Here is a 14,006-nt window from a genome sequence, read left to right as displayed (position 1 = left end):
TTCCCCTCTCCATCCCTGCAGTTAAAATCTCTCTCTCTCTCTCCTCTCGTCATGGTAACACAGTCACAGCGGCTGTGTGTATACACATTAGCATTGCATTTTAAGTGAATTCTGATCAGCGAGTCCAACTGGCACATGATAACAGGCCGGGCAATGACGCAAGTGAGCGGACAATAACAAGACGCACGCGCGCACACACACGCAGATAATGGACATCGGTGAGTGCAGATAATACATTTGTCCCCCCCTCCACCTCAGTTTCCTATAATTAACTCTCTTTGTTCATCCATATGTTCAGAAAAGGTTGATCCTCACAGGTAAGGGGCAATCATCCCAGAAACGTCCCTTTCATTGCTGCTCACTGCTATCTGAGCCCAGATAAAACAGAAAAAGGTTTCGGTTCAGGGAAACACAGAATAAAAGACTGCAGTAAAACGCCTCGGAGCAGCCGGCAGGCATTTGTTTTTATCAGAAATGCTTCTCACCTTGTAGTTTAATATATAAAAGAGTTACTGAGGTATGGACAAATATGAAAGAGAGTGATTCATTGAGAAGATGGTTTTGTATTGATTCACCATTCAATGAACTGGGAGTCACCTCTGATGCAGCATATTAAAACGTTAGCTCTGGAAACAAATGAAAAAGCAACGAATGATGTGCCCTGTTTTTTCTTTAAACAAAACCTGGATGTCGATTTGCCCTTTGACATATTGATTTTTCAAAACTGATTATGGAAAACTCGTCTGGCAGAGGATTACAAAGCCATTCACTGGTTTAATATCCCTCTTTCATGCATTCGCTTCTTCCCTCTGTCTCCCTCTCTCTCTCTCCTTTAGCAGTGAGTGGGCAGAAGCTGTAGCACGACTCATTCGCTGCCTCTGAAACCATCTTCTCTTTTGATTCAAGAGGAAAAAGCACTAAGGAATAGGGTGAAAGCAGAACGAGGAACAAAAAACACTCTCGATTCCATTATTTCACCAAAAAAAAACTACTGAGTGTCGATAAAAAGAAATCATTTAACAATAAAACGTGTGGAATAAATACTATTTACCTCTGAAAGCTGAGATTCGCTTTCTTTTATGCAAATCTACGGATTACTTGCTACCAGGTGCTTTTAAGTAATAGCTGATTCACTTCAGAGGCGTTCACATTATCTGATGTGGAGTGAGTCTCATTGTCATTGAAGAAAAAGCACAAAAGAGATGTCTTTAAGGCCTGATACACCTGGTATTAAGATGTGTTTTGGTCTATCAGATCGCAAGTGGATGATGCTAAATACAGGTGTAAATGGGGTCTAAAACGTTTTGAGCTTGTCCACTTTCGACCACTTCCAGAGGTAGTCGAAAATGCATTCGACCAGATACTCTCCGCCAACTGACCTAACGCGTAAACATTATGGGAAGCACGCTAGCCAGACAGGATTAAACTTTAAACTCAGCTGAAGACCCAAGTTTGGTTTGAAGATGAAAAATGTACCAAGCACAATGTTCTCTCACCATTCCTGATTTCTAACACACACTCGCAGTGTTCGACGTGTTCCTGCGGCTGTAAGAGCAGAAATTAAAATTGCCTTTGAGCAATAAAATTTCCCCTCTGGGTTACCAAGTCCCATGTCAGGATAAATTGAATTGACTTAAGTATTTAAACATAGCATTAGTCAGTCAGGCAGCATCACTTTGAGGCATGCTGGGAGTGTACGTTTGGGATTCTCTGCGGGTATTGTGAAGATTAAACTATAACCTATGAGGGCATCTCATTATCTCATTTGTAGATGCGAAGGAAATATCTTCTGCTCTTTCTCTATATCGTTCTGTCATCCATACGCAGGCAGACAGACAACGAACACGCTCTCGTTTGCTTGTGCGTGCGTGCGCTCACTCGATCTAATTACAGGCCTATGGCATCACCCAGGAGATGGCAGACAAGCTGTCAATCATTTGGTTGCTATGATATGAGATGAGGGAGACAGAGACTTGAAGGACAAAACCGTGTGTCCAATCTCCAGGGTACGATCGCTGTGACAACAGAAGCCCATGTCAGAATCAGAGGCGGCCTTTTCTGATGAGTCTCATGGGAAACACCCGTCACGCGACCATATGTCAGACACACCAAACACACCTGCTTCCATTTGCACCGACAGTGAGAAAATACCTGCGAAACAACATGTTAAGCTGAGAGGCTTTCTTTCAGACGGAGTGGGCACATTAACACAGACAAACCTTTGTGAGTTATGTAATTAAGAAATACAGTAATGATGGGAGTATTAATGGAGGGCACCTAACACTCAGGCCCTGTTTACACCTGGTATTAAGATGCGTTTTGGTCGATCGGATCTAAATACAGGTGTAAACTGGGTCTAAAGCATTTTGAACCACTAGTCGAAAATGCATTCGATCAAAATGCATTCGAATGTGTTCGATCAGCCGCAAAGAATGCCTACTCTCCACCTACTGACCTACTGTATCTTTTAAAACTAAAAGGGATCATATAGTATAGCCTCTGTCTTCACTCACGGACACAGTCCGCACGCCACTTCATGGAGAGAGAGAGAACATCTGCGGGAGCTTCCCTGCTGTAATTGGATGAGGGCACCGGAGTTACCACGGTAACTGGAGGTCAAACCTCAGGCAAACAAGCTCCTATCAACTGGCAAACTGAGGCAATGAGTGTGGAAGAGAGAGGTGATGTTGTTGCCATGGGTACAGGTGTGGTGCGGGAAACGGAACTCACTTGCGTAGAACGGCAATCTCGTTCTCGATGCTGCTCTCCTTCCCCTTCAGCGCTTTTTTAGGGATGCACTTCACAGCGAACATCTTTCCTGTGGACCTCTCCTCTGCCAGGACTACCTCTGAGAACGCACCCCTTTAAAAGAGAGAGATAGCTTCATTTATGATTGCAGAGCTGGGGAATATAGACAGCGTTACGGTCTATATGAATTAGTACAACATGGCTATGATTTTAAAAAACCCAATATATATATAATGCACCTGAGCTTTATATTAAAAACCTAAGCTAACAAGGTGATTGGTTCATGTAATGTAAAGGTGGGACTGAGTCGTACACCTGCCAGATTAACCGCTGTGATTCCTCCCATCTTCTCCCCCTTATACCATCTCTGATAGAACTCACATAATTAATGCACCTGGAGCTTGAATGTTGTGCTTAGTGTTTACTGAGAATGAGATCAGTATGAGGTTACCGACCTTTACTTTTTCATTTAAACTAAAGCATGTCCATCAGATCTCAGAGTTAAGTAATGATCAGTGGTGTGTGTGTGTGTGTGTGTGTGTGTAGAGGGGTGGCCTGAGATTTGAGAATACCCATTTGCTGATGAGGTCCCTGAGAAAATCTGCCATCTGCCACCACCGTAAAAGCTTTTAAAAACACTGTGCAAAGAATTAGGGAATTTTTGCTTAGGCAATCGCAGACTGTTGCTATGCTGGTGCATACACGACACACTCTTCAGCCTGACTGGACACGTGGACACAGATACTTTCTGTTACCCATGCAAAACACTTTTTTGCTGTTTCTGTGTATGTAAAGCCCATCTTTCTGTTTGTGATACCTTCTATCTTTGTGGTTCTTGGGGTAATCTCATAAAGTTTGCCTGGGTCATATTTCATCCCAAAAAATGGCTGGACAGATGGAAAGATAGATAGAATGACAGATAGATAGACGGGTGGATGGATGGATGGATGGATGGATGGATGACAGATGGACAGAATGACAGATGGATGGATGGATGGATGGATGGATGGAAAGATAGAACGACAGATAGACAGATGATGGATGGATGGATGGATGGATGGATGGATGACAGATAGACAGAATGACGGATGGATGGATGGATGACAGATGGACAGAATGACGGATGGATGGATGGATGACAACAGATGGATGGATGGATGGATGGATGGACAGATGGAAAGATAGAACGACAGATAGACAGGCAATGGATGGATGACAGATGGACAGAATGACGGATGGATGGATGGATGGATGGATGAATGGATGGATGGATGGATGGATGGACGGACGGTTGGACAGATGGAAAGATAGAATGACAGATGGATGGATGGATGGATGGATGGAAAGATAGAACGACAGATAGACAGACGATGGATGGATGGATGGATGACATAGACAGAATGACAGATGGATGGATGGATGGATGACAGATGGACAGAATGACGGATGGATGGATGGATGGATGGACAGATGGAAAGATAGAACGACAGATAGACAGGCAATGGATGGATGACAGATGGACAGAATGACGGATGGATGGATGGATGAATAAATGAATGGATGGATGGATGGATGGATGGATGGATGGATGGATGGATGGACGGACGGTTGGACAGATGGAAAGATAGAATGACAGACAGAATGACAGATAGATAGATGGACAGACGGATGGACGGACAGATAGATAGATAGATTATTTTAAATTAATTACATTAATAAGAATGAAATTGGGGGGAGGGTGTTTAATTATCATGAAATTGCTCATAATGCAGAACATCTTAATCGTCAAAAAATGGCTGATTTTTCTGTAAGATAATTTCATCCTTATCTTTAAGATCCGTTTCTCCTTTTTTTTTTCATGTTAAACATAACCCAGACATCTTTTGCGAGATTCACTTTCTTAGTGTTTCCTTGCTTGTGTGTTTAAAGAGAGAATATTCTCAGACAGGATTAAAATATACAGAAACGAGTATAGAAATAGTCTTCGCCACCACCATACACAACATACACACACCCCGCTGAATTTTTCCCTGATTAAGTCTGTCATATTTTCTCAGCTCTGTTCAATACAACATGAACATGAATCATAAGATGAATACAGGCTGGATTGGTAACAAGCATGCAACTCCAGAGCCAAAATGAATTCCTCTAAGCTCCCCAGCAACTGACACCTCTGTACTGCCAGTCACACAGCAAGGAAAGAAGTAGAACAAGGAAAAAGAGAGCAATTAACAGAGACAAAAAACGATAAGGACAACATGCTGTAATTATACTGGTAATGAAACAGTCATGAAGTAAATGGGGGAACATTTGGCGGCACAATGCAAAGGTGCTCTAGTTGGTTAAAAGCACCCACCTCCAAGTCTTTATGCTATTCTGGTCTCTGTGTATTGTTCAGGTCAGAAAAAGTTTGATTCTTGCCAATACTAGTCAATATTTCACGATTACTGGCATCAGCAATAACTGTGCCCCATTAACAGAAGTTAAGTGAATTTTGATTAAATACTGGATAAAATACATGTTCATTTCAGCAATTGTACATATTGTAATTATCTTTACACAGCCAAGACTGCTCTGTGCCTGCTCAAAATTCTGTGTACAGATATAGTGCCGCATAAAAGCTGTTCTGACCCACCTTAGCCCTTAGTGTCACAGTTTACAGCTGTAATTGCTGTGTAAATGCATTCATACCAACTTTGAGCAGCATTAGAGCTGCACGATTAATCGTTAAAAGAACACGATCTCGATTCAAACACCCATGTGATCTCGTTCCTAAAAGACAATGATTCTTCGGTGACTATTAACCATTGACAAAATCACAGCAGAACATTCGAATATGCGTTGATGCTTCCCTTGACCCAGAGAGAGCAGTTGTCATGTATAGGTATGAAACAGCTTCATAAACAGTCTTTTCAACCACAGAGTATCGTTATTTCTGTGTTGCAAATATTCATATTATCAAAGAAGTACTGAGATAAAAGTTTATATTCCGGATATAAACACTGATGTCTATGAAAGCAATCAAAATAGAACATCACCTTTTGAAATTAACTTGGTGCTTCAAATAACGATTGTTTCAATTACATTGTTATGCCACCAGGTTCTGCCACCAAAAGTTCTCTTTATGAACTTTTTGAAGCGTCGAAGTGTCAGTTGCGTAGCTGTCTACGGAGGGACAGAAAGCTCTCGGATTTCATAAAAAATATCTTAATCTGTGTTCCGAAGATGAACACAAGTCTTACGGATTTGGAACAACATGCGGGTGAGTAATTAATGACAGAATTTTCATTTTTGGGTGAACTGTCCCTTTAAGAATCATGCAACTCTAAGCAGCATTACACAATCTGTGCAAAGACACTTAAATGCCACTTCAGAAGTGCTTCTGTGCCACCTTTGCAGTCATAAAAATGGCAGTTTATACTGTAAAACAGTGTTATTTTAGTATCATTGAGTTACTATTATAGTTTTTATTAATATTTTGAATTAATATTTTTATTTCAAGTAGCGATAATGTTTATTATAATGGACATGACCCACCTTGTGATGCCATATTTTGGCATCAGCCACCAATTATGAGTGTATTCAAATTCAACACAATAGTAATATTGATGCAGTGCCTTTGCAAAGCAACATTAATGAAACGGTCATGAAAATGACTTCTCATATTTAATGAAAATGGAAAAAGAGATAAAGACAGGAAGCCCGGGAGGAAGGGAGGGGTGAGACGACAGGGAGCACGGCACGTAGCAGGAGAGAAAATCATGATGAATGAACGATGAAGAGAAAATGTGAATGAAGCCGCCAACACTTTTGCTACTGCAGCAATACACACTCACCCACACATCTACACACACATGCACTCCATAAATGACATTAATTTCAGGCCACAGGTGAGAGAGCGACGCGTGGTAGATTTATATGATATGCGAGAGCCTCTACCTGTCAGATGTAATCAAGCGTGTGTTTTTTAGTGCGTGTGCGCATGGCAGGCATGTTGCGACAGACTCGCAAAATCGTAATCAAACTAGATACAGCTAAACCGGCAAGACCACAAGCAAACATACACACAAACGCGTATAAAACACCGGGCATATCATTTCTGTATCCACAAGTGCAGCTGCAGATAGGAGCCCCAGCTGCGCTTGTGATGTAACGTCTATGTGAGGGAGAGGGCAGCAAACAAGCAAGAAGAAAAATGAGTTCGAGGGAGAGATCGTGTTTGTAAATGTGCTTCAATTTGTGCTTCTAAAGCGAGGGCAGCGGCCCGCGAGGCACCGCTGAGTTTTTTCCCCCTTGTTCCGAATGACTGGAATTTTGTCAGCAAGGCTGTGATTTGCGCAGAAATAATGCATTGGAGTTTCCTGATGCTATTTGGGTGTGTGTGTTTGTGTGTGTGTATGTGAGCTAGACCACTGCTGAGAAAACTATGTCAATATGCATCGACAAGTGCTCATACGGGAGGGAACGGAGCGGCAGTGATTGTCAGTCAATGACTCATGCGTACGCAAACACACACCCTCACTGGAAGGGCTTCTGTGCTGCTGTGTTCTCCTCTAGGGAACGGTTCACAAATTATACACATAGCATCCACTTATTACTGTCTAAACTGGAGAGAGGAATAGACAGACAATGAGAGCTGGTTTAAAGAGGATAGGATTGAGTTACGATTAATGTGGCCTCAATGAATTACACAATGCATCTGAAAAAATAATGAAATCATGTTAAAATATCGAGCTTAAGAGAAAAGCCCAGATGACAGACGTATAATGCAAAAAGGGAACCATCTGTATTGGCTTTCACTGAAATTATATCAAGGAAAGTCTAAGGCCCAACATGGTCCACCAAATCTACTTATACTGTGCAACATTGTATACTGTGAACTGTATGTGAAATAGTACACACATTTTAAATATCTTAACTCTTGTAGTCTGACTACATACTGAGATTTACAAATATGATGGACAAAATTGCTTCTGGTTCATTTGTCACTCTGGACATGGAGTGTGATGCATTGTGGGACAGTACTGCACTTTTTTTTCAAATGTAGTAGGTGATACATATTGTATGCATACAGAACGTGTATATATACATTATATATTGTTAGTATGCTATTCTGAGCATAGCTGACATCAAAAAATGCAAAGAATTGTGGATTGTGATCAGAGTGATTGGGTGAGTATAGAAGTGGGAAATTAAATTCTGCACTGTGGAGGGTACTAAAAAGAGTTTTATTTAAATGGGCTTTCAGAAAAACTTGGCTGCCTATGTGGTAGAAAGACAAAAAAAAAATTGAAATCAGTGCCACCTGGCTAGAGAAAACAGAGAAAAGGAGCTGGAGAACTTCAACACTCATAATGCACTGGGTATGTTGCCATCCAAGGCCACTCCCACCAGTCAGCTATCGATACACTTTCCAGAGTCAAATACTAGGGAGCCCTGCACATGACATGCAGGGAAAAAAAGGTATTTGTTACCTCAATTTACTAAATCGTGCGCATGATTTACTATTCGTTCCCTCGATTTGCTAAATCGCGCGCACAATTTACTAATTCGTTCCCTCGATTTATAAATCATGCACATGATTTAGCAAATCGAGGGAACAAATTAGTAAATCATGCGCACGATTTATCCTACTATTTTTTTTTTCCTGCATGTTATGTGCGGGGCTCCGTAAAATACCGCCTTGCTTTAGTAGGAAATACTTCTTAGCAAACTTTTAGTCACGATGATGTCGACTATTGTTCCCGGGTGCAAGAATTCAAATAGTAAACGTGAAGTGCTGAAGTGAGTAATTTACGGTTTCCAGTCAAGGAACCAGCGTGTTGTAGGCAGTGGCTAAAGGGTGCAAAGAATTGTAAATATGGAGAGAACACCGCAAGAGAAAATCTGAAAATACTCCATGTTTGTAGTCAACATTTCAAATGAATGGATGAAAACGAACAGTTTTAGGCCAAACTGGAGGGGGGAAAACTGGAAGAAACTGCCGAACAGTCAGTTCTGCCCAACCCCCCGAAGCAAAACGTTACCATAGTGTTCAATTTTAACCATAATACTGTTTAAAGAGTAGACAAACTACAATATAATGATCAGTGGTAAACCTGCCCTTATAGCTGTTCTGCTAACAACCCTCTGTTGATCCGACAGTCTGTGGGCAGGGATACAAAGCACAATCTGTAGTTTTCATGAAAGCCCTGGAGCCGTTGTGTTTTGTGTCATCTGGTGGACTTTTGCTGACAAAAAAAAAAAAAACAACAACAGGAATTTCTCTGTCCAAGTAACACGGAAAAAGAGTAAATGTAGTTCATTTACATATACTACCAACAATGTAACAAAATCAACACAAAGCGGGTTGTAAATCGGCGAACTTACACTTCAACCGAGGAACCCCCTAAATAAACCAAATTACATAAAAGAAGAAATAATTCAACAATATGATCAAAAATGCTTCCCCAAAGTATTCAATGTGAATGTGCTAACAAGTGCAATTTCGAGTAGTATAATTGCTATATGAGGTAAAATCTCAATTTAAGATATAGGTGAATAATGTGCGTAGCTCTCTGATGACGTCCTTCCACGTGAAATATTTCCATTTCAGCACTCTCCCGGTCACTCATTAACCTGATGTCAATAAATGCTCATGCATCTCAGACACTTCCCTTTGTCTGAACCTTCACTCCAAATCCATTTTGTTACAGCAGTCTAAAGGAGGGTACATGGAGAGACTGATGATGTAATCAACTAGCAACTACTCAAGTGAACATAAAAAGCCTTAGAAATGAGAATCCGAGGGTATAAAAACAGTCCTCGTTCTCCAAGGGCTGTATCATTTTGCAAATTAAAAAATGCTTTGCAAATCACGATTGGAGACACAATGGATCGTTTCAATTATTTTCTGCTTCAAGTATTTGTAAGCGTTTTTCCGCAACGAATCGGCATTCCTTTTGATGTTGAAGAATCTCTCCCTCTGCCAAAGGGAATTAAAACAAGAGCAGAAATCTAGTGCGATTGATTGCTTAATTCTCAATCTCTTGTTTAGAGCTGTCCGATTTCCTATTAAAGCACAGGTGCAAACACACAACTTTGCATTAAGGAGAGGTTGTTTGTGCTCAGCATCCTTTGAGTTTGAATGCCACTTCGATACACTGGCTCCATAAAACCAACAGCTGCATATCGCCCTGACAAATACTTGTGAACGTGATTACAGTATGCGTATCTCTCTCCCTGAGCCTGTGTATGTGTGGGTGTGTGTGTGCATGTCAAACTATAAGCCCAAGGTTTGGTTTGGATGCGGTTCCAAAGTTTCACACACACAGACAGAAAGATAATGCTCCACTTCTCATGTTAAAAATAAAAGTTACATCCCTACTAGATTAGGTGCACTTGCTGAGATAATCTAAGCACAGCTCCAAACCACTTCCTCTTTTCTGTTTGACCCCCACTCAGATTAACAGATCAAGAGCTGAACCTGACAGAAACAATTTACTAGAAGTTTTTCTGGTTAAGTAGACAGGAGCAGGAGGAAATTGGAAAGTCAATGTGTAGTATGCACTATGGATGTACAATATATTAATACGTACCAATAGTAGCATTTTAAATGGCTGCTTTTATCCTAATTTGGCTGATATTTGAAGTAGATTTTTTATTTTTTTTAAAGTATGAATCTTTAATAACATATTATGAAAATATTAAACTGTCATGTATCTTTTCCATCAGCAATTAAAATGCTTCAAAAATCTATTTTACTAAGTAAATTTTACAAATATAGGATGGAGATTTGGAACAAAAATTAATGTTAAATGTATGTATAATTCAACGATAAACATTTCAAGTTCATGCCAGTATGATGTAGTCACATGACCTCATGAAATACATGTTTAATACAAAAAGCGTCTTTTAGATAATACATAATTAATAAACTGCCATTTATCTTTTACATCAGCAATTAAAATGTTTAAATTATACATTTAACTAGGATGTGTGTTTTACATACAAATAGAAAATTCCAAGATGGAGATTTGGAATTTTACATGTAAAGTTCACTTTCTTAGTGAAATTGACTGATTGAAATGTTTTATTTTTAATTAATTTTATTGAAACATTTTAACTATTTAATTTTTTAAACACTTGAATGTGGGTAATGTTTCATAAAAAAAGCAACATTTTGAACAAAAAGCTGAGAAAATTGTGTTATTATGTCTGGATAAGTTTCAGACTGATGATCAAAACATAGATGGAGTAGATCGCTTCCAACAACACCTCCAAAGCAGCACAGCCCTGTACCTCTTCCTGGGTTTGACATTTCATTCGGTAACATTAAGCAGTATTGATTTATATGCTTTTTAATGTTTGATGACGATATTATTTTGCATAAGCAATGCTTCTATCGCTTGTTTCTGCTTCTTCTTCGCCTGTGTTTTGATCCAGAAATTCTGTACTATTTCAGAAGATGTGTAATTGCAGCCCTTACTGTATAACAGTGTAATCGTGGATTGCCAGAAAATTTCGTCAGTGGCTGGGAAGGAGTTAATTGTTGATGAAAAAGATAAATGACAGCTTAATATTTTGAATGGAGATTATAACTTTGCTTATCAAATTGGCATCAAAACAGTTGCTTTGCTCAAACTTTGCACCTTGCGCATCCATTGTATGTTTTATGGAGCTACTAAAGTGAAACACATGAGTGACACAATTGATTCCAAAAGTTTGACGTTAACATTTTGCTAAGCTAAATATTCAATACACTTGCAAACAATCAAATGCTTAGTGAACACAAATAACATATAATAAATAAAAGACATATTTGTAATTGGATTGAACGTTTTAAAATTTGGAACACATGCTTGGAACATAAATAGTTTTGTGTTTTAGGACTCTTATTTTGATATGTATTTTCTGTTCCTGTTGTTCCTGTGATTCTCTTCATGTTTGTCGCTATAGTGATTAATTACCCTCACCTGTCCTTTGTTAGCCCCTTCTTATCTTGTGTATTTTTTTTCAATTAGTGCAATTCAACATTTTTTTTGTTTCAAAGACATTTGTCATTAATTTACTTCCATAGTAGTACTCTGTAGTATACATTTCTAATACTTCAAAAATGCATTGCCACAAATATCCACTATACGAAGAATATATTACCACATACTGAAAATATATGTTACTAGAAAGTATTAGTATCTGAGTCTGCAGTGACAAGGTGCGGGATGGGTTAATTTTCCTAATTAGGGACCAGACAGAAGATCATGTGAATTAGTGAATGGATTCCTGCATGTTCGATTTCCCCCAGGAGTGCATGAACTTCCTACAAAGAAGATGAGATGTAGCTGCGGGTACATCATGTGATCACATGACGGGTAGTAAATATTAAATATATAGTTTAATCTGCGCAGAAGGTTATGCTGACACGGGATCTGTGAAGATTTAGAGTCAACGATCCCTTGAATGTGTACAAGCACACACACTCACACTAGAAGATTAGATGAACAGTTACATCATCTCAAAGACACATATGCACACACCCATCATGAATTTAATTGTGCTGTTGCCACAGCAGCAATCACAGCCTGGGTTGGAAATATATAGTAAAAACTACTACACATACTGTGTGGTGCTGAATTCCCAGATGCCGAATAAACAAATAAATCCAGGGAAGATATGATTTAAAACAACATAACCTGCAGGAAAATGCTGAGTTTGGAGGGTACAGAAGCTATGTCTTAGTTTGAAACCATTTAAGTTGCCTAACCCAACAATTTGTCAACCTAACACAGAACCCATTATTTATTAACTTCCGACAATTAATCGTTGCAATTGGTTTCTTTGCCTGCAGCGATCAATAGTCTGCACTGCAAAAATAAATGATCTGTTGAAAGCGTCAACAGCTTTGGTGTATATGTACAACAATTCAACCACTGATGCATTCTAATTTAGACATTTGTGAATGCATAGTTGACATTAATTAGTTGTTCTGATATCCACTGAAAACATGTTTTTGGAATGTTTTCAAAACATTTCAAATATTCAAAAACATTCGGAATGTTCGGATCAGATCAAAGTACCCTTCACGGTTGTTGCTAGGAAACCTTGCAGCAGTAGCAGTGAGATGCTTTATTGATCTAACTGTCCGAAATAATGTATCGCCCTTCCTTTGGTAATGGCAGGGGATTTGACATCCATCTGTTCATAGCTAAAGAGAAAGAGCCATATACAGTGTTTAATGAGAAAGCCTTTCTGCATACTCTATTTCATGCTCCCTGAGAAACTATGGGATATCAATGATATCATTCCTTGATTTAATCACAGTGAGTGCATTGAAATAGGAGACTGGAGCTCTGATGCAAAACCTAGTGCACTGCCATGCTGCCTACATAAGCAGCATATTAACTCCACTGAAAAAAGTGGTAAGCATCTAAGAGGATTTATTTCTGCTCGATTCTTATTTCTAACCCATAAGAATGATTTTTGCTAGTGTAACCTTATTGATTTAGACAGCTGAGTTGAAACGCTCTACATAGACAGCAACTGTGCACCACACAAAATAACGCTACTAAAGTGAAGCACATGACATGCAGGAAAAACATATGTATATCATAGCCACAAATTAACGGATCGTTCCCATGACTTACTAATACGTCAGCATGTTTTACTAATTCGTTCCTCGTTTTAAGTAAATCGTGGCCACGTTGTAATAATTTGTTCCCTTGTTTTAGTTAAATCAAACGAGGGAACAAATTAGTTCAACGTGGCAGCGATTTACTAAAATGAGGGAACGTAAGGTTCTCTAAGCGATCCTGGGTGGAGTAACTTCCTGTTGACGTTCGAAGTGTTGTCAAACAAAACAGAGGCTAGCTAGACCCTCCCTCCTCCTCCTCCTCCCCTCTGTGTTTCCTGAAACAGTCATGAACGCGCATTTAAAATCATTCTTGTCGGTTATTGGCTGGAGCGTGTTTATTATGATTCGTGGTCCAGGCTGCACCAGTTTGTTTTTATCGGAGCTTGTGGCGACTACAGAGACCGCGTTTTTTTACAGTGTGTTCAGGGGACAGGCAGCTAGCGGAGAGTGAGGAGATGTTTGCTGTATGTGACAAAAAATGTTTTGGCCTAAAAACATGTGACATCACTTAGAGCACCTTTAATTTGAGGCCAGAATTGAACTAAAACGAGTGAATGAATTAGTAAATCGTGGCCATCTTGATGCAAGATGCATTCTGGGATTGCCTTCTCTCTAAATTTAGAATATATGTGATGGCACCTTATATCAT

General features: G+C 39.5%; 1 protein-coding gene across 1 annotated transcript in view; it reads right to left on the bottom strand.

The window, feature by feature from the left end:
* Nucleotides 1-14,006, bottom strand: part of camk1da (calcium/calmodulin-dependent protein kinase 1Da) — a 66,412-nt gene that overhangs the window by 29,169 nt on the left and 23,237 nt on the right. Inside the window, exon 2 of the mRNA XM_048155235.1 lies at nt 2,731-2,862. Coding sequence (XP_048011192.1) covers nt 2,731-2,862 — 132 coding nt within the window. The remainder of the gene's footprint in view (nt 1-2,730; nt 2,863-14,006) is intronic.

Source organism: Megalobrama amblycephala, linkage group LG14, assembly GCF_018812025.1.
Source record: "Megalobrama amblycephala isolate DHTTF-2021 linkage group LG14, ASM1881202v1, whole genome shotgun sequence".
NCBI lineage: Eukaryota > Metazoa > Chordata > Actinopteri > Cypriniformes > Xenocyprididae > Megalobrama > Megalobrama amblycephala.
This window is presented reverse-complemented; position numbering and strand designations above follow the sequence as displayed.